Raw genomic sequence first — 23,576 nt, 5'->3', positions numbered from 1 at the left:
TTAAAGTCAAAGTCACTGAAATGCAAGAGAATCTGAGTAAATTATAAAAATTTAGTGCCAGTCCTCATTAGTCATATCTCCCGCATTCCAGGCAGACGCTTTAACCTCTGAGCCACCAGGGAAGCCCATCTATATCTTACTGAGAGGTATATTGAGTAACAGCATTCTTTTTGAAAATGAAAGAGCTTTTTTCCTAACACAGTTGTCAAAGCTCAGTGACTAACTGATTTGTTGACTTGACTGTAATTCCAAGCAGACATCTTTTGTGTGTCTTTCCTTCCTCTTAGACTCTGGGCTCTGCCTCTTCTGTGCTGCTTTTTTGTGCTAAGGAAATAAAGCCACGTGCATTTAGAAATCATTTCTGGCAGCTGGGCCTCTGTCTGTCTTAGGGCTGTTGAAAGAATTGTGACTTTTTAAAGAAGAGACCGAGAACAAACAGAAAAGGAAAGCACTTTCTTTTAAACTAATATATATTTTATATTTCATATAGTCCTTTTACGTGGAGGCCCTACCAAACCTACTTTAGTGAAAAAAAAAGATTTATTATAGTATTTCTATATATTTTTAACTTATGCTGTTTTAATAATGTGTTTAGCAAAAAACAACCTCTTCCTGGGTCTCTTTACAATTTACAATTTATAAAACTTGATTTAGTGAGCTTTTACTATCTAGAGACTCAAATTCATCAACTATTTCAGTCCATTAGCTTATAGAATTTAGATCAACAGTTTGATTTGCCTTATTTTGTCCAGCAAGAAATTAATTTCATATTCTTAATATATCATTAAAACCTCAATGGTTCATTATATAAGTTTTTATAGAAGTTTATAAAATTTTAATAAAATTTTATATTTTACTTCAAGTATTTTTCTCATAGTTTTTTATGTATGCAAATTATTATAATTAAAGAATATAGTAAATAAAAGGAAGAGGGTCAAAAATTTGAAATCTCAAAAGATTTTGTTTAGAAAAGAAAAATATATTCATTATTATGTAGTATATTGATAAAAACATTTCATTGTAATTTTCAGATTTTTTCTTCTAGAAATAAGGTTTTTCTTATTTCAAGTTTTTTAAAAATTCATATTTTCATTTAGTTTCTTTCATTTTCAGAATTTTGTGGACTCAAAAGACCAATCAAAATTTGACAAAACAATAGGGAAAGTAGAAAAGTGTACATTTTTTAACAGTATTTTTCAAAATCAGTCTGGAAACATATTTAAGAATTGATTCAGATTAAGAAAAGGGGCAGAGAATAAATATTGGTAGTGTGAGTAATGGCAAAGTTAAGGCAGGTGGTAAATTTGAAAGTTAAACACAGATTCATATTACTGAATCAAAATTAGATGCTCCACAGACAGAGAATGGCATAAATTATCCCCCTCAAAAAAAAAAAAATCTGAAGAAAATGTTTGATAAAATTGGGCATTTTAATTCTCCAAGTGAAATTTATGATAATGGAAAATCTTGGTATTTTGTAATAAATAAGTTAACTGTATCAACTAATAGTAGTATGACGATTACTTCAAAAAATTTACAGAAACAAGAAATAATTGAGAAACCGAAGCAGCATACAACTTATACTGAAAGTCATGATAGTAATGAATATGAAAATGAAGAGATATCCCCAAAAGTGACAGAAGGGAGAGTATATAAACAACTTTTGGCACAAGGAATGTATGCGATGCCAGTGGCTATATCTATGGAAACATTTTCAGATGAGGACGTAGGTGATGACTCAGACCAGCAAAGTCCTCAGACCAGCACCAGTGCAGAGGGTTTGCAAAAAGGGACCTTTAGACATGAAAATAAGCATGATGTCTATCCACTTAATACTGAGGAAATAGAAAAGGAAAGTGATGAAGGACAAAGTCAGAAGGATTCAGAAGCAAATGAAATAGTCTCTGAAATGGAAAGTGATCTGGTGAAAATGACAGATCTGAAGGATATAAGAAAAACTGAAGAGAATAGAAAAAATACTGATACATTTTTTGATGACTTACCAAATAGATACATGAATATTGAGGATGAAGAAGATAAAGATTTTGTTAAGGAAAGTAAAGGGGACAAGCAAGATATGATCTTTGACAGTGAACAAGCATCTATAGAGGAGGAAAACAGTTATTTGGAAGGTGAAAGTGAAAGTCAGCAAAGTATAGCTGATGGTTTCCAGCAGTCTGAGTCAATAGAATTTAACAGTGTCGAGAAAGATGATGATGAAGTGGAAACTAATCAAAATTTGTGGTATAGCAGAACATTTATTAGACAAAGACATGAAGAGGCCAAACACAGGCTATCCAGAATCATGGCAAAATATGAGTTTAAGTGTGATCGCTTATCAAGGATCCCAGAGGAACAGGAAGAAGATTCGGAAGGAAGTGGAGTAGAGGAGCAAGAGATAGAGGCAAATGAGGAGGAGTGTGGAGAAAAAGAGAAAGAGGAAACAGAGCTCCTGTCAGATGACCTTACAGACAGAGCTGAGGTGAGTGAAGGCAAGGGAAAGCTAGGGGGAGAGGCAGAACACGTGCCTGAAGGTGGAGGTGAGGGAATCAGGAAGGAAGGTAATTCAGGAGTGGAACAGAGAAGTAGAACAGGAAGTGAGGAAGGAGAAGAGGGGGAAGACATGGGAGAGGGAGTAATAGAGAGCCTGGGTAAGGGAGAGAAAGACCTGGAGGAGGAGGAACAACAGCAAAAGGAGAGGGAACAGGGCCACCAAGAGGAAAGAAGCACAGGGAGGAAAGAAGCAGGAGAGAGGGAGCAAGGAGGTGGGGAGGGAGAGGAGGAGGCAGATGAGGAAGAAGGGGAAGAAGAGAAAGACAAGGAGAAAGAAGAAGGGAAAGAGAAAGAAGAGGAGGAAGAGCAGGAGGGGGAGGGGGAGGAGTTAGAAGAGGGGAGATGGCAGGATGGAGAGGAAGGAGAGGGGAAAGGAGATGAAGAGGGGCAGGAAGGAGGGAGAGAGGAGGAAGGAGATAGGGAGGGGCAGGAGGGAGAGGAGGAAGGAGAGGGAGAGGAGGCAGGGGAGGGAGAGGAGGAAGGGGAGGGAGAGGAGGAAGGGGAGGGAGAGGAGGAAGGGGAGGGAGAGAAGGCAGGGGAGGGAGAGGAGGCAGGGGAGGGGAAGGGGCGGGAAGAAGAGGAGAAAGGGGAGGAAGGGGAGGGAGAGGAAAAAGTGGGGGGAGAGGAGGAAGAGGATGGGGAGGGGCGGGAAGGAGAGGAAGAAGAGGAGGAGGAAGGAGATGGGGAGGGAGAGGAGGAAGGGGATGGGGAGGAACAGGAAGCAGAAGGGGGAGAGGTGGAAGGAGATGGAGAGGTAGAGGAGGTAGGGGATGAGGAAAAGGAAGGAGACGGAGAGGAGGAAGGAGATGGTGAGAGAGAAGGGGGAACAGGGGAAGGGGATGAGGAGGAACAGAAAGGAGAGGAGGAAGAGGAAGGGGATGGGGAGGGAGAGGAGGAAGGGGATGGGGAGGGAGAGGAGGAAGGGGATGGGGAAGGAGAGGAGGAAGGAGATGGGGAGGGAGAGGAGGAAGGGGATGGGGAGGAGCAGGAAGGAGAGAAGGAAGAAGATGGGGAGGGAGAGGAGGAAGGGGATGGGGAGGGAGAGGAGGAAGGGGATGGGGAGGGAGAGGAGGAAGGGGATGGGGAAGGAGAGGAGGAAGGAGATGGGGAGGGAGAGGAGGAAGGGGATGGGGAGGAGCAGGAAGGAGAGAAGGAAGAAGATGGGGAGGGAGAGGAGGAAGGGGATGGGGAGGGAGAGGAGGAAGGGGATGGGGAGGGAGCGGAGGAAGGGGATGGGGAGGGAGAGGAGGAAGGGGATGGGGAGGGAGAGGAGGAAGGGGATGGGGAGGGAGAGGAGGAAGGGGATGGGGAGGAGCAGGAAGGAGAGGAGGAAGAAGATGGGGAGGGAGAGGAGGAAGGGGATGGGGAGCAGGAAGGAGAGGAAGAAGAGGAGGGGGGAGGGGATGAGGGAGAAGAAGAAGGAGAGGGGGAAGAAGAGTTAGAAGAGGGAGAAGGAGAGGAGGAGGGAGAGGCAGAAGGAGAAGAGGGGGAAGGAGAGGAAGAGGAGGGAGAAGGCGAGAAAGAGGGGGAGGGGCTGGGAGGAGAGGGAGAGGAGGGAGAAGAGGAGCGGGGAGAAAGAGTGGAGGAGGGAGAAGGGGAGAGAGAGAGGGAAGGCATGGAAAGGGAAGAGAAGGAGTGGGTGGTGAGGAAGAGGAAAGAGAAAGAGAATGGGAGAGGAGAGGAGAAGGAAGAAGATGAGAACAATGAGGAAGAGAAGGGAAAGTGCCAGGAGACAGGCAATGAAGAAAGTGGAAGGCAGGGAAGAAAGGGTGGGGGAAGGGAATCCAAAGTGAGCAAAATCAGAGGATCTGGGAAATATGACAAAGATAGAACACATCCAAAAAAGTTTACTACTAACAGGGAGGGAAAGGGGAAAGGGCATGGAGTACAGAGGTTCAAAATACCAGTGCAGTCAAAACAACTTTTAGTAAATGGGCCACCAGGTTCCAAAAAATTTTGGAATAATGTATTACCACATTATTTGGAATTGAAGTAACAGATTTTGAATTTGACCTGATTATGTCCAGCCAAACAATTTTAACATCTTATGCATAATAGGCACTCATTCTATTACATTGATTTTGTGTCATGGTTACTTTACATGTGGTACAGTATAAATTCATAAAGATCACTTGAGGCACTGGTAAATTTTGGCTTCTCAAACTAACATTTTGGTGTCCCCCCAAATTATAAATATATAGCTAAAAATATCAAAAGTTCATAGCATATAGTTAATATTCTACTTCCTCACTAAAGACAGTGTTAGGAAGGAGTATATTATAAAAGTATTTTGTTTGTGTATATAAGTCAGTCCCTTTAAAAATGGCATGGATCTTTAAGGGTTATAAAAATGTCTAATCTCTTATAACTATCTATGTTAGCATAGTTTTTTTCAGTCTATGACTACAGTTTGCCTACCATATAGAATAATTTTATAAGAATGGGTGTTACTTTAAAGCTAAATGAGGAATTCACATTTTTTTTTTAAAGTAGTGCTTTTTACCTTTAATGTGTCCCTTTTGCAACAATCTACAAAGTGACAGTTGGGTTCAGAGTTTAGACTCTAATGTCTCTTTTAGTTACTGTTGGGTAAATGACAGAATATATAATGAAATGAAAATGAACATATATTCTAGAAGTATGAAAATCTTATAAGTGGTTACTGGCCAGGCAAAGCTACTCACTGGGCTTCCGTTCCCTTATCTGTAAAATAGAATGGATTAGATGGTATGATAATTGAAGCCCTTTGTAACTCTTAGATTCTTTCATTCTAACATGTTTGTTATTTGCTTAAGAAAATTTTTAAGGAAGAAAAATCATGTTTTACAATTAATCCAGTTTTCTATAAAATGTTATTTACTCTTAAATTATGATAGCTTTAATATCTTTTGTCTTATGTAATTCTGTATTTCCATCTCCTATAATTTCTGAGCTTTCGCTGTATTGTCAGCCCTTCGTTCCCAGTACTGCCATTCCCAATGTCTATTACTTACCTTCAATGTATTCTTCATTCACTATTCTGTAATTCTCTGTTTGCTGTTTGTCAAAATGTTTCAAGTAAAATAAAAATTAAATGTATACAGTCAGTAGTTGTTTGTGAAAAGAGAAACTTTTAGATATTGAATTTTAGAGAGGCTAGATTTCCACTAGAGTAATTCCATTGTGTATAATGCAGCCAGTTTGTTTCTTCATGGCTTTCCTTTCCTAGCCCCTTCAATATCTTAGACATGATGGATTTCTTATACTTTCCTTTTATCAAGGAGGATTGTGATGGTAGACATCCTGTGAATTTTGTGTAGGTTGAATTCTTTACACATTTGATTTTCCATGAGGAGAAAGACTCAGATAGAAAGTGGAAAAATTCCTAAAGGTAGTTGTAAATCTTCTTTTAGCTGTGAGACCCTCTGGTAGCTTCCACCAACTAACCAAATATGTGGGTTTGGCATTGCAGTGTTTTACCACATTCATTAATGTTAGAATTGAATTAATACCTAGATTAAAATGTATGGGTTGTGTTGATTCTATTGCCAAGTGTGGTTGCTTTAGAAGTAGACTTAGGATTAAATAGGATGGATGACAGAAGTGGAGCTCATAGAGGAAAAACCTCCAAGGAGAAGAGAAACTCTTCAGCTCAAGTACAGTGATAAAGGTCTGGCTGTTCATCTTCCACTCAAGAGATAATCAGCCTCAATACTGAAATGATGCTCTTAAAATATGTCCATCTCAGTATTTGAACCAGTTGAGATAACCATTTGTAAACAGCATTTCTTACCCTTTTCTTTACCTTTCTCTAGCCAAAGACAATGGAGAAGGCAATGGCATCCCACTCCAGTACTCTTGCCTGGAGAATCCCAGGGATGGCGGAACCTGGTGGGCTGCCGTCTGTGGGGTTGCACAGAGTCAGATACAACTGCAGCGACTTAGCAGCAGCAGCAGCAGCAGCAGCCAAAGACAAAAAAATTACGCTCTTTTAGAAGCAGTCATTCATGCAGGCCTAGTGCTCTGGTTAAAAGAGCACTGGCCTAGTCATCTTCAGACCTGAATTAATACTTGGCTAAGTAGATTGGAGTAACTAGTTCCCTCTTTATTGTCCACATCTGCTGGTTGATCAGGCTTTTACTGTACTTTATCAGTGATCATTTCTGAGGCAATATCAGTGATCATTTCTGAGGCAAGTGTGAGTTGTGTATGTAGAATCCATTGAATTACAGTTTCAAATGAGCACTGTGGCAGAAAAATAAGGTAAGATACAAAGGAGGACCACAGAAACATCTGCCGCTGCAGACCAGCAGCACTCCAGGTGAGTGTAATTGAAATGTTCTCTATTATTTCACTATAGAAATAATTGATTTCTATACTGTATTTCTATTACTGTATACGTGTAGATTAAAAATAAAATGCTACCACTGAGGAAGGTGCTGTAATTCCATCCTTTCCTTCTTTCCATTGTGAAAGTTATGTGCCCAGTACCTGACACATAACTTATATTTGGTGTGTATTATTCAGTCAACAAATATTTACGTACCAAGCACCAAAAAGAGGACAGAAGCTACCCCAAATCAGGTGGATCTCAAGAAGTTAGGGCTGCTCTCAGTTAACCTCCTGTGGCCCTCCAACCTATCAGGGACTTTAGGTAAGTATAGATTTCTTGAAGGAACACCAGGGAGAAAGAGTTCCTATAACTCTGCCTGAACTGTTGCTTAACAGTATTTGCTGATACCCCTGTGTTCTTGGGCAGATAGTTTTATCTGCCCAATGATAAAAATACGATTTGAAGATGAATCTCTGGCTTTCCTCAGTTCAGTTCAGTTCAGTCGCTCAGTTGTGTCCGACTCTTTGCGACCCCATGAATCGCAGCACGCCAGGCCCCCCATCCATCACCAACTCCCGAAGTTCACTCAGACTCACGACCATCGAGTCAGTGATGCCATCCAGCCATCTCATCCTCTGTCGTCCCCTTCTCCTCCTGCCCCCAATCCTTCCCAGCATCAGAGTCTTTTCCAATGAGTCAACTCTTTGCATGAGGTGGCCAAAGTACTGGAGTTTCAGTTTTAGTATCATTCCTTCCAAAGAACACCCAGGGCTGATCTCCTTCAGAATCCCTTAATTAATAAGAAGAACGTGGCTTTTATACTCTAAGCTATTTCTACAGATTGAACAGAAAATTTATCAGCATAATAGAGTGCTTCAAGTTTGGCACTTCAGCTGCCACCAAGAAAGACAAGGCAAGGGCTTCCCGGGAGTGATAGTGAAATGGTAAATGAGTCATGAAAAGTAAAGCCTATCCAGACAAAGAGTGGGCTGGGCGATGGAAGCCAGGAGAGTGTTTCAGTGTGACTGCAGCCTAGAGTAGCATTGGACTAGATAGAGAGGTGTGAGACCTTCTGTGTTTGTAAAAGATGTTAAACAGGAGTAAGGTTGATCACACTTCGGCTTTTGTGGCATCCTTCTGTCAACAGGATGGAGGGTGGAATAGAAAGGGAGAGGACCAGAGTCAGGGATAGCAGTCAGAAGGCAGTTAACAATTGAAGAGGCAGAGACTGAAGGGGGGCTGGACTAGGACAGTAGGATGGAGAGTTGGAAACGTGTCATTACAAGAGATTTAGGATAGAATTGGAGGGCTTAGAATTGGGTAAAGATACAGAGCTTGGAGGGAGGGAAAAGGCCAAGATTTTCCTGTTTCTGGCTTGGAGAATTGGGAAGAAAGACTTCCAGGCATGGAGGCTGAGAACTGAGGAGCAGGGGCAAACTGAGGAGACTGCCTGGGGCTTTTTCATCCAGGAGATGTTCAATAGACAAATACACATCTGGGTCTGGCACTCAGGGAAGATGCTGAGTGTCACCAGCTTATGCATGTAGTTAAAACTGTGGATTTGAATGAGAGGCAGCATTCAGAATGTGAAAAGAAAAGAGAACTGCGGAGAGAATTCAGGGAAACATGAGTAGGTAAAGGCAGGTTGAGAAAGGGAAGTCTGAGAAGGAGCAAGGGTAAGAACACTTTCTAGGAGACAGGGGTCCCCAAAGCCAAGGAAGAAGGAGCAGTGGAGGGCCACAGGGCTGGGGCAGAGCCCACATTGCATCAAAGAGTGAACTCCAAGAAGTCTGCTTTGCAGAGACATAGAATCAGAACTAGATTTTGAGAAATAAAATATCAAAGAGCTCTGCTGCCATATTTCTCAGGTTAGGAAGGGAGATGTGTATTCCAGAGACTTTGGGGTGAAAAATGCTCAATTTTTATTATTTGCTATTATTATATATGATGATACATAAGAATAGGATATTACTGATGTGAGTTTATCAACAAAAAAGTGTGCAATGCTTTAGATATCAGTAAGGGTTTTTTAAAAACAACAACAACAAAAAAAAACAACTCTGAGGGCAGCCATTACAGTCTGCAAATTATTTGGGCAGAGTCGGTTCAGAGCATGGGCCTGAGTTCCTGTCCCAGCCCTTACTGATTAGCTGAGTGGACACCTGGAAAAGTTTTTTTTAACTTTTCTGAGTTTTACTTCCTTCTTTTAGTAAAGGAAGGAGGGTCTTTTAATAGTGAAGTTAGTTAACATATGGAACATGTTAGAGATACTCAGCAAATGCTAATCTGTTTCACTCTAATTATCCTCTCTGATCACATCAGGTTAGGTACAATGCTATCGTCACGAATCTCCAAGTCACTGGCCGATGTGCATGAATATAGCTTCATGTGCCTGTAAACCTTACTTTTATTTAAACACAACATAGGAACCCCTCAAAAATTAGCTTATGGATGTAGGTCCATGGGAATGAAATAGATTACAATAATGATAACCCTTAACTATGGGGTGGAGTGAAACTCCTGTTACACACCATACATGAGTCAAATGCCACCCCTCAGCGTTTGAACCATGATGAAGGCTGATGGCATTCACATGATTAGCCTCAGCCTAGAATTTAGATATTAGTGCTGTCAGGGGACCAGAGTTCCCTCTGTATCCTAATTTGTTATCAAATAGTTAAAAAATAAGACACATAAATTACAATCATGGATCATGTGTTTAAGATAAAGAGGAAGATAAATCTTCTAAGGAAAAACAGGGGGAAATACTAGAGTAAAGCTGAGAACAAGAATAAGATTACATTCCTTTTTTCAGGCCTCTTTTCAGAGTCTTACTGTAATGTATTTGCTGCTGGAAATATAGGGTTAGCAATGAAGTAACAGATTGGCACATAGAAAGAAGGGGAAGTTTAGAGATAATGGTGTCATTAGAAGCAAAGAATTGGGAAGTCACAACTGGCAGCCTGTGGGTGCACTCCAGCTGATAGACTTGTTTGGTGTACATAGTGATTTTATAAACATTTGAATCAGATGCCAACATTGAAATATCAGATTTTACATTGAAAACACTTGTTTTGTGGGCTTCGCTTGGAAAACTTGAGTGTCTAAGAGTATCATGCCCGGTGGCAACACAGGTCTATAGCCCAGTGGAGGCCTCCCTGACAGGACTTCTTCCCTCTCTTGCTCTGGCTGCCAGGCACCTGGCAGAGAATAAAGGATGTGTTACAAGAGACTAGAACAGATAATTGTACACTTTAAATGAACTACTTTCTATTGATACGATCTGGGACATGGCAAAAAGTGTCCAAGCTTCTTGTTTTGTGACAATCCTCCATGCACACTTGGGATTCTATCTCACTTTTTATAGGATGGACTTCACAAAATCACTTCTGTTTACATACAAATACTTATTTGCTCATGTTATTTTCTCTGTAAACAGACTTTTTCATCTTGATACAGACCCTCCTAGATAGGTGTTGATAAATGTCATTTTTCTGTTTTATAGACAGACAATAAGTAGGTAGATGCCTTGCTCAGGCCAAGAGAGGTGGAGCAAGGCTTAGAAAACAGTGTTTAGATCTTTGTATTTAGTGCTCTTTGCACTCTCCACTCCAGCCTCAGTTATTTCTAGTGTAGTTAAAACATGCACTTATATGTCAGCTCTTCTTGTCCTAAAAAAAAAAAATACCTTGAAACTGAGATTTTAAAATATGCACTTTCCCACCTGATGACTTAGGTATAAAGTTCTATGCTGTATTTTATTTTGTTGTTTGGAAAATATTTTCTATCCTCTGTGACACTGAGGCAAGTCATGAATCCAGAATTGTAGAGCAAAATTTTACACATTATAGTCTTTTTTTTAACTTAAAAAACTCTTTTGAAATTAATACATAGGCAAGTATATATCTCATGCATATATAGTTCAATGTATTTTCTACAAACTGTACACACCTATATAGTCAACATCCAGATCAAGGAAAAGCACAGTGTCAGCTCCCTAGAAGCGCCTCTTCAATCCCCTCCCATCCACCACCCCCTCCAGGGTGACCACTTGGCCAACTTCTGATTGCAATCTCTAGTTTTTAAAGCATACAATATATTCATTTCTTAAGGAAACTGAAACCTTTTGAGAAACATTTGGTTTCTTAGTATTTCCCCTAAGAAATGTAAAAACTATTGCCCTGGTCTAGACCAAAGACTGCAGAGACAGCAATGGCACCCCACTCCAGTACTCTTGCCTGGAAAATCCCATGGACGGAGGAGCCTGGTAGGCTGCAGTCCATGGGGTCGCTAAGAATCGGACACGACTGAGCGACTTCACTTTCACTTTTCACTTTCATGCTTTGGAGAAGGAGATAGCAACCCACTCCAGTGTTATTGCCTGGAGAATCCCAGGGACCGGGGAACCTGGTGGGCTGCCGTCCATGGGGTCGCACAGAGTCCGACACGACTAAAGCGACTTAGCAGCAGCAGCAGCAGCAGCAGACCAAAGACTGCAGGTCCCCTCGCTGTGTCTGACCAATGAAACAAGGGTTCTTTGGTGGGAGCCAGGCCCAGTCACTTCTTCACTGGGGTCCTAGCACAAAGATGATTTCCCGTGATCACTCCAGAATACCTCTTTACATCTAATGTGGTTCTGGTGACAAGAATGTATTTAAACTTTATCCTTTCTTTTTATAAAATGACAGTATTCTGCCAATCTCTCCTAAATTGTTTCAGTTTGAAGGTAAGTGCTATATGTGACTTAAAAGTAGTTGTCCAGATATGTATAGATTAATTTTAAACGTGCTTAATTAAGTGCAAAGTGCTACAATTGATGTGATTTCAATCGCAAATTCATTTTCTAAGAGCTTTCTCAAACTTAGAAAATGATATAGTTCCAACAGTTCTTCATGTAGATTTACATAAAGTTAATGAGTAAAATTGTATTGGGTTGGCCCAAAAGTTCTTTTGGTTTTTAAGGTATAAATAAAAGACACATTTTTCATCTTCACCAAGAACTTCACTGAACAATGTGTTCACTGATTTGTTCCACTATCTTCTTCCATTTTCCAGGCAACTTAATAATTCCATCTTCCCCAAATTTTGTATCTTTTTGAGCAAAAAACTGTTCTAGGTGCCTTTTATAGTTTTTCAGGGAATTGAAATTTTTCCATTAAGAGAATTTTGTAAAGACCAAAAGGGCATCTGAAGGTGCAATGTCTGGTGAATACAGTGGATGAATCAGAACTTCCCAGCCAAGCTGAACAGTTTTTGTGTGGTCATCAAAGAAATATATGGTCTTGCATTATCCTCATAGAAGATGATGTGTTCTCTGTTGACTGATTCCAGACGCTTTTCGTAGAGTACTGCTTTCAGTTGGTCTAATTGAGAGCAGTACTTGTTGGAATTAATCATTTGGTTTTCCGGAAGGAGCTCATAATAGAGGACTCCCTTCCAATCCCACCACGTACACAACATCACTTTCTTTGGATGAAAATCAGCCTTTGGTGTGGTTGGTGGTCTCTTCCATTCCACATTATCATACAGTATCCACTTCTAATTGCTTACAATTTGTTTTAAAAATGGAATGTTTTTGTTTTTCATTGAGAATTGGATGCAGAAATACAGTCAAGAAGGTTTTTTTTTTTCCACTTATGTGCAACCCAGACATCAAAGTGATGAACATAACCAAATGGGTGCAAGTGATTTTCAACATTTGATTTGATTATTTTGAGTATGTCAGCTATCTCTCTCATGGTATAACATTGATTGTTTTCAATGTTTCGATTTGATCACTATCAACTTCAACTGGTCTGCCTGACTGGGGAGCATCATCCAGCAAGAAATCTCTAGCATGAAACTTCGGAAACCTCTTTTGACACACTCAATAATCAATCATTTCTCCATACACTTCTCCATACCTTCTCCATACACTGCACAAATCTTTTTTTTTTTTTTTTTACATTTTTGTTGTATTTTTACCTTTCTTGAAATAATACAGCATAATATGTTGCTTTTTCCTTCCATCTTCAATATCAAAATGGCTACACAAAAATTCACCAATTTTGATAAGTTTTTTAATGTGTGCTGATATGACAGCCATCACAATACAATCTAACAAAATTGTCTTGAATGAAGTTAAAGACAACTAAATGCTACTAGAGCCATCTTATGGGGAAGAAAAAGAACCTTTTGGCCAACCCAATAGTTTATTATAAAAAAAAAGCAAGATGTCTTGCTTCTAAAATCAGGTAAAGCTCCATGTTTCTTTTCATAATAGCATGATATCCTATGGCTACATTAATACCTTAGTAGACTAGCACAGTTACAATTGACACAGCTCCTAGATTATCCAAACTGTCCAAGAAATGAGGACTTTGATGGGATAGAGCTCACTGCCCCTCCCTCTGGGAGATAAGTGGGCAGAGTCTGAAGTTCTCTGTCTCAAGAGCTCTGTTCCTTTCTAGTTGGCCTTCAGATAATGTACATTTATAAATACATCTACTTATCAGACCTAAGTCTTAACTCTAGTAAACTTGTTTCCCATTCTCTTCCAAGGTGAAGTGATCTCTGATTATTTTATTTACTGTCACGTGCATTTGGCTAGCCATAATATGTAAGTCACTTAGAGGGAAAAGCATGCAGAAGAAAAAGAAAGCTTTAGGGAGTCCTTGGTAAAGGGTAGCTACCTTGTCACGAACCCTACCCAACCTAAACATGTAGCACATCCTTCAGTGTAACTCTCTACCCTGTTTCCTTCTCCTGTATTCCCCTCCTGAGTGCACTACCTCATGACCTTGATTAACCGAAATTAAGGCCTCCCACAGTAACTTCTGAAACTCTTTCTTACAATCTCAAGGCTTCACTTCTGGATTGCTTGTCCTCAGTGGGAGTGCTATCAGGCCATACCCTTAGTGCTACTGGCCTGAGGATGCCACTTACATGTGTTACTGAGGTGTGAAATACATTCTTTCCCTAGCTTGAACTCTCACAATTAATACTTTTTTCCAGGAAAAAAAAAAAGGTGAGTTAATTATTAGAGACATTCTTTTCTAACCACCCAATAAAGATTCTGTTGGGTATCAGGCTTCTCCTTAGCCAAATAGCCACTAGGAAGGTGACCATGAGCTGCTAGTTACAGTGTTGAAGGGATATAAAGGACCTATATGGTCTCAGGCAAATATGGCTAAGGTGAACTTTGTAAAAACAGTCTTCAAAGGAGTGAATGGCACAGATTACTTACTGTGTCACCTGTTTTAGGGGCCATTGTGCCTTTAGTGAAGTGCATAAATGAAAAGCGTAGGTAAAAATGTCCAATAAAGACTCCAGTCTCTTAATGACAATAAATAAGCAGTTTCCCACCCAAAACATGAAATGGCAAAAAATATATAATCAATATAGAATAAAGGGTAAAACTAATATTTTCTGCCTTTAACGAGCATTACATGATTTATTATCAGTCTACCAAATCCATAGACAGGTTATTTTATAATTTAGATTAACTGGACAGGAGGCAGATGGACAAAGTTCTGCCTCTGTTTGGTTTTCCATCTGCTTCAAATAGCCAAGAGCAAACCACTTAAACTGCCTATGTCCCTTTATCTTTTTTTTTTAATTTTATTTTATTTTTAAACTTTACAATATTGTATTAGTTTTGCCAAATATCGAAATGAATCCGCCACAGGTATACCTGTGTTCCCCATCCTGAACCCTCCTCCCTCCTCCCTCCCCATACCCTCCCTCTGGGTCGTCCCAGTGCACCAGCTCCAAGCATCCCTTTATCTTTTTCCCAGAATGTAAGTAATTATAGTTACCTCTCTCTTGGATACTGGTGAATTTACTTCTGAAGTGATTTTAAATCCCTATGTTTTGGGAAATGAACATAGTATATACATATGATTATGTTATGCTACAGCAGCTAGAAAGCTTTTGAACTTCTCTAATATTTAAAAGCATTCCTTTGAAACAGCCCAGAAAGCATTTTGATTTTCTATTTTAACCTTACTGTAGGTGCAGAAAAGAACTTGGGAACCCTAGTCATTGAAAATGTTGAACTAGAGTAACTAACATGTATAAAATCCTTGGTAATATAGTAACTTGATATGGGGCATGGATTATTCAGTATTTTACTTCTTTGACTTTCATATTTGAATTCATAGTCTGTGTGTTCTTTGAAATGGTATAAATTATTTATGACAGCAATATCACATCTCTTATTTTTTAAAAAAAGAAAAGTTTAACTCTTCCTTGATTATCAATTTTGTCACAGGATCATGAACTTTTCGAAAATAAGCTGGCTGAGGAAACAGACAAATATACAGAAGGCAAGAAGGAAGATACAGGAGACGATAAGAGTGTTCCTAAAGACGATCACAGTGACACTGACAACTCTGTTAAAAAGGTATTGACAGCCATTAAAAATGTATGATGATATGTGCTTAAATCCTGAGATCCTGCTCAAGAAAAAGCTTATAGGTCTCCTGGTCTCTGCAGAGGGCAGATTCCAACGTCCATGGAGAACAGAAATACTTCTGTGAATGACTTTGTTCATATGCTGTAGGACAAAACAGGCAGATTTCTGAATCAGGCACCCTTTTTTTCCCCTCTGGCATTCTTTCCACACTTCTTGGTAGCATTCCGTTCTTCAGATGAGTGAAAGGAAATTAATATGGGCCAGTATAGTACACTCTTGAGAAATTAACCACGAGATTCAGCACCAGGTCCTTGAAATGATAAAATTACAACATTAGCAGCCCAGTACTAGCGGCAGAAATGGGATGTGTACATGCACACATACATGTGTATTTTTACATGGCCGTGGACAAATGAAAGTTGTTCACGGCAGTGTTTGAGGTTGTGATTGATTCTGCACAGATGTGGTCTGGGAGAAAGTATTTATAGGAGGAATGGGAGGAGGCCTCCGTGAGGAAAAGAAAGTAATCCTGAAAGTGGAGCTAGAGATGCCAAAACAATCTCTTCCAATTGGCAGATTTCCTCTAGTGACCCTGCTAGGAGACAGGTGGTAGGTTTGAAATCATTCATTTTCTGGATTCATTTCAGAGGTATGGAATTCAGAAACCCAAACCAAATGATACTGTATTGATTCATTTTCATTTCATTTTTTAGATCAGTTCCAAAGAGCTCTGAGTTAATCATGCCATCTCATTAATGAAACACTCTTCTCTCTTTATTTAAATTGATTCCCTTTGAGCTCCACATTCCCCTTTTCCTTAACATAGACAACCATTAAAACATGCTTTCCTTTTATTTGCATATGTACTTGTAAAACATATATTGTTTTGTATGTATGTATTTTTAACTTACGAAATGGTATTGTGCTCTAGAGGTCATTCTCTCCCTTACTTCCTTCTTTTTCCAAGACTCCTTTCACTGAGGGAAAAATACATTCTAGCAGTTGTTGTTTTCTTTCAGAATAAGGGGAAAATTCTGTTTTATAAGGAATATTTATGAGTTCCAGCTATGGTGGTCCCTGAAATTATTTAGCATAGAATTCATTAAACTCCAATTTGACATTACAAAATGTTGAGCTAATTCATATACCAATCAATGTTCCTGAATCTTCTTTGAGTAGAATTCTTGAATATACAGTTCTTGTTAATCATACAGTTTTATGCTAGCGAAGGATATTAGCAATTATCTAAGGTAAGAGTCCAGCAAAGAGAAGTAATTGTCACACGTTTATGTTATTAGCTAGAGACCGACTCTAGAACTCTGCTTAAAACCAAGACTAGGTTTTCTAGCCCAGCACAAATATGTTTTTTATTATATTATTTCTTTATTGTTTATAGGATGAAAAAGTCAACCGAGAGGAACGAGCCATTCATGAATACAATGAAAATCCAAAAGGTGTGAGCATATTTGACTTCGAAAGTATACTTTTAAAAAGGCTAGATACATAGCATACTACGTTCATGTGTACCTACAGATATATATATACTGTGCTGTGTAACTAAGCACATAGCTTACACACATGTATTCTATTGTACACTTTTTATTGTCACATGACCCTCATAAGCTATGAAATATGTGGTACAGTATTATGTGTTCTCATTGATCACCACCATAGCTTCTTTACATGGAAATATTCCCTTTGCTCATGGCTGCTCATGTGTCAGTGTTAAGTAATTTAGAACAGCCTTTTTACAGCTTGTTTTTTTCAGTCAGTACTATGAAGTCGGGCATTTGTCCCAGATCCCCATTTATATGTCTGGTGAGCACTGCCAGACCCTGTCACCAATGTCCATGCTGGCCTAGAGCCACAGCAGGCCATCCAGTTATTTCCCCCAGAGCCTAGACATGAGTCTTTGATGGTACCACAGGCGTTTCAGAGGAATCCTTTCCCAAGCCTTGCTGCTGGTGTCAGAGAACAGGTGCCGCAGAACAGAAGAGACTGTGACTGCCCTTGAGACCTGCAGTTTCTACACCCAAACCATTGGTGTTTTTGCTCTATGAGCCCTATATTATTTTCCACACCATAACATCACAGTGTGCTTTTGCTGCAATGTCATTACAAATAACTCTCTATAGTAGTGCATATCTCATCTGAATTTAAGCAAAAGAAAGAATAGTTCCCCTAATACTTTTTTCCTTCTAACTTCTGCAGAAAGATAGTAAGTTTTAGAATATTTTAAGCAAAATGTTAAAATATTTGTCATTGCTAAGTATTCTACACCCTATAACCTAATATGTTAAAAAGAAATTAAAGATTTAGGCTGTTGATCATATAAAATTAGAAGGATGCACATGCTTCATGAGTATACTTGCAAGATCATTATTCAGCTATGTAACATATGGATTAATTTGAAACACCAAAAAATATAACATGTCCATTTGGGTACAGATAATTTCATTACAACTAAGTTTATTATTTTAAAAGGTACTTTATATTTTACTTTATATCGTCCCTAACATTTACAGTTGTCAATGGCAACCCACTCCAGTACTCTTGCCTGGAAAATCCCATGGACAGAGGAGCCTGGTAGGCTTCAGTCCATGGGGTCGTGAAGAGTCAGATACAACTGAGCGCTTCACTTTTACTTTTCACCTTCATGCACTGGAGAAGGAAATGGCAACCCACTCGAGTGTTCTTGCCTGGGGAATCCCAGGGACGGCAGAGCATGGTGGGCTGCCATCTATGGGGTCGCACAGAGTCGGACACGACTGAAGTGACTTAGCAGCAGCAGCATCTAAACATTTATAGCGTTGGTTAGGGCTTCCCTGGTGGCTCAGAGGTTAAAGCATCTGCCTCCAATGCAGGAGACCTGGGTTCGATCTCTGGGTCAGGAAGATCCCCTGGAGAAGGAAATGGTAACCCACTCCAGTATTCTTGTCTGGAAAATCCCATGGACGGAGAAGCCTGGTAGGCTACAGTCCATGGGGTCGCAAAGAGTCAGACACGACTGAGTGACTTCACTTTCACTTTGCTATATTTGGGTACTGATCATCTAAACATTTATAGCATTCATTAGGTCATTCTGATAATTTTGCCTTAACTTTTCAAGAAATACGCAGTTGTCCACTACTCTTTAGTATTACCCCATAATTCATGGTTGATAGTGTTTCACAGAAAGCAGCAGGACTTTTCTTTTTTTCATTAGTTAGAAAAAAATATTTCATAATATATCCTATCATAGGAAATATGTGTGATCGTGCAAAGAGTAGTTCTTCGGAAATCCTGGAAGATAATGAATCAACACCAACTAAAGACATAAAAAAATCGAAGGTAAGTGAAATGAATTTTTCATTTAGTGTTAAGGCCAAAGTATTGAATTGCTTCTTCTACTTTTATATAATGATCCGCATAATTTAACTCCCTTAATATGAGTTTTGGTGGCCCAAGAACATGTGATAAATTCCAGGTGATGTTTCACGTTTTTAACGTGCCTATTTACTTATTGGACATTATGATTCAAGATTATGATTCAAGTTGCTCTTCCAAAATGTAATAACATGTTCCTTTCAACCATCCCATGCATACTGATTTATCATACAGGAAAAGATACATTAAAGAACTCTATTGCTTAATTATAAGAGTATACTTGGAGAAGGAAATGGCAACCCACTCCAGTGTTCTTGCCTGGAGAATCCCAGGGACGGGGGAGCCTGGTGGGCTTCTGCCTATGGGGTCACACAAAGCCGGACACGACTGAAGTGACTTAGCAGTAGCATACTATCCTGAGAATCTAGAAGAGAGTAAGGCTAAGTAAAAAGAAATAGGATGGATTAAAAAAAATTGATGATTGTGCTTAGAAGACAACATGCTACTTCAGTGTCTCCTGACTGATACTTGTTTTGGAGTTTTTACAAGTCTGATAGATAACGTTTCTTCTTCTTGGAAGTAAATTAGCCTTTCCACTTGAAAAAGAACTTGATTTAATCATGAGACCACATTTCCAGGTGTAAGTGTTAGAAGGAAACATGGAAGACAAGAAAATGAAAAGCTTTGTTAAATTCTTATTCAACCTTAGGTCTCAGCTTAAATGTCATTTCCACAGAGGCCTTTTGTGACCAACAGCACTTATATAAATTATGTCTCATTATTATTCTCTTACATAGTACCCTTTTCCTTATACTTCTTAGTGTTTGTCACAGTTTGCAATTACATAGTCATTTGTATATTTGTTTACTTTATGTCTGTATCTCCCCACTGGCCTTCAGCTCCATGGGGACAGAAACCATTTTCTATTTTGCTTTCTAGTGGCACACATCACAGTTCCTGGTATGTGACAAATGCTTAGTAAATATTTTTGGTTGACAATGAATTGTAAAATGTAAGGGGGTAAGAAAGAGGAAAGAATGAAGGTAAAGCCAGGAGCCATCCTTAGGGTAGTAAACAGTTGTCTTTTGCCATCTTTGTGGGTAATATGGCACTCTGAAATTTCTTTCAGAATTACTTCAGAAATGTCAACAGTTATTTTAGCCCAAATATCCATATTACTATATTTTGCTAATATTTCTTCATGACCATTTTTATCTTTCTAAAAGTATCTTAGAAGTTTGGATTACTGTACCTAAAGATGTCTTTGACCTGGCTCAAAGGACACTTCAGAATAATTATCCTTTTTAGAATCATAATGGGCATCGCTAGAACATTTCATCAGGACTTAGGGACTTTCTAGATTTTCTGTCTAGTAGAACAGAACATTTAACAGATACTCCACCACTACACTTTGTAGCTTTCCTGTGAAAACTTTTTTCAATTATAAAGAGCTCAGGGAGAGAGTCTGGCAAAGAAAATCAGATATGAGGGAGAAGGATGAAAAGTAAAGGAGTCAGGAGACATGAGAACCCAAGGAGAGGAAACGTGAAATAAAGCAGCAGAAAAAAAAAAAATAACTGAAACACACCTCTGACCAAATGAAAATGCTTATTCTAGAATACATGGTCGAGTTTAGGGAACATTTCAGGCTCTCCAGTCTTCAGCATTGTCGATAGATGGTAGCATTTGAATACACGGGACAGGGGAGGCCTGAGCCAGGGAAGGAACATGGTGTGGCAGGCACCTGTAACAGCAGGCCAAGTGGGGAGCCCTGCCAGCCCACACGACAAAGGTGAGGCCAGGCCAGGATACAGAGTGCCAGGCTGACGAATTCAGTCTCAGACTTGATTCTGCTTAATTTCTCATTTATACCTAATGGAAAAATATAATTCAGTAAGTATACATGACCTTGGTTAAAGAAAAGAAACAAAAAGTAATGAAAATTATATTTTTAAAAGTCAAGCAGTAATAAATATACTTCGAACTTAAAGAATAGGCTGTTATTCTATATATTTTAAAAAGTTAATAGATGATTTGGATGAAATTTTTTTCCAATCCTTCCCACATGATATATTTTAATTTACAATGTCTCTAACCTATTTATACCATCTAAGCCAAACAAATCAAGCTGTTTTTAAAACTTGGGAAATAAATGATGCTTTAACTCATATCAAAATAATTATGTGTTTGAAATTTTACACCCCTTCCCTTAATTAGACAGCCACTCCAAAGATAATCTAAAAAACAAAAAAGAAAAGAACTAATTACACTCTTGGTGTCTGTAAGACAGAATTCACCATTGAATTTTGTTTTGATGATTTTAAATGTTTTGGATAGCCAGGTTAGGACCCATGATTTTAATTGGTGCCAGAGATTTTTGATGATTGTTATATCTGGAAATTGCCAGATACTGCTTTTCCAAATTGTAGCAAATTTGGATGCACAGTTGGCCACTAAGAAAAATGTGTTATTGGCTTAATTTCCAGCTAAGTAAGCTAATGAAAAAAGCAGGAAGCTTCTTAGCCATTAATAATAATTCCTTCCCATCAGAAATTAGTTTATTTATGTATTTATTTAGCATATATTTACTGGAGGCCTCTTATGTGCCAGGCACAAGGCTGAAAGCTTCAGATATACAGAGGTTAAAAAACCACTGCTGTCCCTCAGAAACTAGCTAGAACATGGCAGATTCCTGGATAATTCCCCATACCAGTGCACAGTCAGTTGATTTCTTATTAATTGTCATGACCATAAATACAAGAAGCTGAGATGAGAATTTCTCCACCAAAAATCATGTATGTGGGGTCTTACCTTTCCTGATGGCTTCCTTTTCTCTGATACTATGCTTTATTCACCATGGCAGCACAACTCAGCACGTTTGCCCCAAGTACACAGCTTTACTGTGTTGTGAAGAAAATCTTAGGTCAATTACACTTATAGTTTCCTGCTGCTATCAGTTTTCTCGGAGAAGGCAATGGCACCCCACTTCAGTACTCTTGCCTGGAAAATCCCATGGACTGAGGAGCCTGGTAGGCTGCAGTCCATGCTAAGGGTCAGACACGACTGAGCGACTTCCCTTTCACTTTTCACTTTCATGCATTGGAGAAGGAAATGGCAACCCACTCCAGTGTTCTCGCCTGGAGAATCCCAGGGATGGGGGAGCCTGGTGGGCTGCCGTCTCTGGGGTCGCACAGAGTCGGACACGACTGAAGTGACTTAGCAGCAGTAGCATCAGTTTTCTCAGGCTTAATACATGAGAGGATCTCTTTCATACCCACCCAATAATTACTCCCCTGCTTTTTAAAAATAGCTTTATTTAGATATAATTTACCTAAAATGAACTATGCATTTTTGAAGTATGTAGTATGATTAATTTTAACATAATATACACCCGTGAAAGCATAATCACAATCAAGGGTGTGAACAGTGCCATTATGAGCAGACGGTTCTTTGTGCCTCTTTGTAATCTCTGTCTACACCCCACATCCCCATGCCATACTCAGCAAATCACTGGTAACTGTTTTGAGATTCATCCATGCGTGTATCATAGTTCATTCCTTTATATTCCTGAGTGGTGTTCCATTTTGAGTTAATTTCTTACTGTGGTAAAGGTATGGATTGAAGTTCTATTTTTTTTTTTTTTTTGCATATGGACAATTATTCTAGCATCATCTGTTGAAAAAAAGAAGCCTATCCCTTCTCTACTGAATTACCTTCATACCTTTTTCAGAAAGCAATTGATTTTTTATGTATGAACCGTTTTCTAGACTCTGTATTCTGTTCCTTTGATCTGTTTATCTTGTGCCAGTACCACACTGTCTGGATGACTATAGCTTTAATGTAAGTCTTGAAATCAGAAAGTTAATCCTCCAATTTTGTGCCTTTTCAGACATATTTTGGCTCTTCTAGACCTTTTGTACTTAAGCATGTGAATTTTTACAATCAGTTTGTCAATGACTGAAAAAAAAATGCCTGCTGAGATTTTGATTTGAAATTGTTTTTGAATCTATAGATAAATTTGGGGAGAATTAATATTTCAACAATATTAAGTCTCCTAATTAATGAACATGACATTTCTCTTATTGATGTCTTTTCAAATTTCCTTTTGCAATATTTTGTTGAATTTTTCTTAACATGAAAGTTGAGGTCACTGATTTGAGACCTTTCTTCTTTTTTCTATTTGGCTTTTTGTGCTGTAAAGTTCCCCTGAAGTACTTGTTATGTTGTGTTTTCATTTTTATCCAGTTCAAAATACTTTCTGAGTTCCCTTTTGATTTCTTCTTTGACTCATGGGTTATTTAATTTCTACGTATTTAGGAATTTTTCTGGGCTTCCCAGGTGGTGCTAGTGGTAAAGAACCTGCCTGCTAATGCAGGAGGCATAAGAGATTCAGGTTCAATCCCTGGGTGGCGAAGATCCCCTGGAGGAGGAAATGGCAATGCACTCCAGTGTTCTTGAGTGGAGAATCCCATGGACCAAGGAGCCTGGTGGGCTATAGTCCATGGGGTCACAAAGAGTTGGACACGATTGAAGTGTCTTAGCAAGGCAAGGGATTTTTCTAGTCATCTTTTTGTCATTAATTTCTAATTACATTGTGACTGGAGGAATACTTAGTATGAATTGATTCCTTCTGAATTTATTGAGACATGTTTTATCACCCACAATCAGGTTTATCTTGGTAAATGTTCATTTGAGAAGAAGGTTGAGAAGAATACTGTTGTTGGGAGGAGTGTTCTATCAATGGCAATTAGGTCAAGTTGGTCGATAGTGTTGTTCAAGTTTCTTTCCTTCCTGATTTTTTGTCTACTTGTTCTATTATTGAAAGAAAAGTATTAAAATCCCTTACTATAGTTGTGGGTTTGCTACTTTTCCTTGTGCTTCTATTAATTTTTGCTTGATATATCTTAAAGCTGTTATTTGGTTGTATTCTATATAATGTTTAAAATTGTT

The 23,576-nt window shown here is 39.0% G+C and overlaps 1 protein-coding gene across 9 annotated transcripts in view; it reads left to right on the top strand.

The window, feature by feature from the left end:
• Window positions 1–23,576, top strand: part of RPGR (retinitis pigmentosa GTPase regulator) — a 307,056-nt gene that overhangs the window by 269,024 nt on the left and 14,456 nt on the right. For 5 of the 9 annotated variants that reach the window (XM_086387655.1, XM_086387652.1, XM_086387653.1 and 2 more), the window contains 4 exons: window positions 1,541–2,482; window positions 15,117–15,248; window positions 16,657–16,714; window positions 18,502–18,590. In XM_086387655.1, coding sequence (XP_086243781.1) covers window positions 1,541–2,482; window positions 15,117–15,248; window positions 16,657–16,714; window positions 18,502–18,590 — 1,221 coding nt within the window. Of the gene's footprint in view, window positions 1–91; window positions 3,086–3,439; window positions 3,991–4,176; window positions 9,764–15,116; window positions 15,249–16,656; window positions 16,715–18,501; window positions 18,591–23,576 lie in introns of those variants that run through there. The other 4 variants (XM_086387657.1, XM_086387656.1, XM_086387659.1 and 1 more) reach the window with 3 other exon arrangements.

This window comes from Bos grunniens, chromosome X, assembly GCF_055505025.1.
Source record: "Bos grunniens cultivar Pamir isolate PY7600 chromosome X, Bosgru_T2T1.0, whole genome shotgun sequence".
Lineage (NCBI taxonomy): Eukaryota > Metazoa > Chordata > Mammalia > Artiodactyla > Bovidae > Bos > Bos grunniens.
This window is presented reverse-complemented; position numbering and strand designations above follow the sequence as displayed.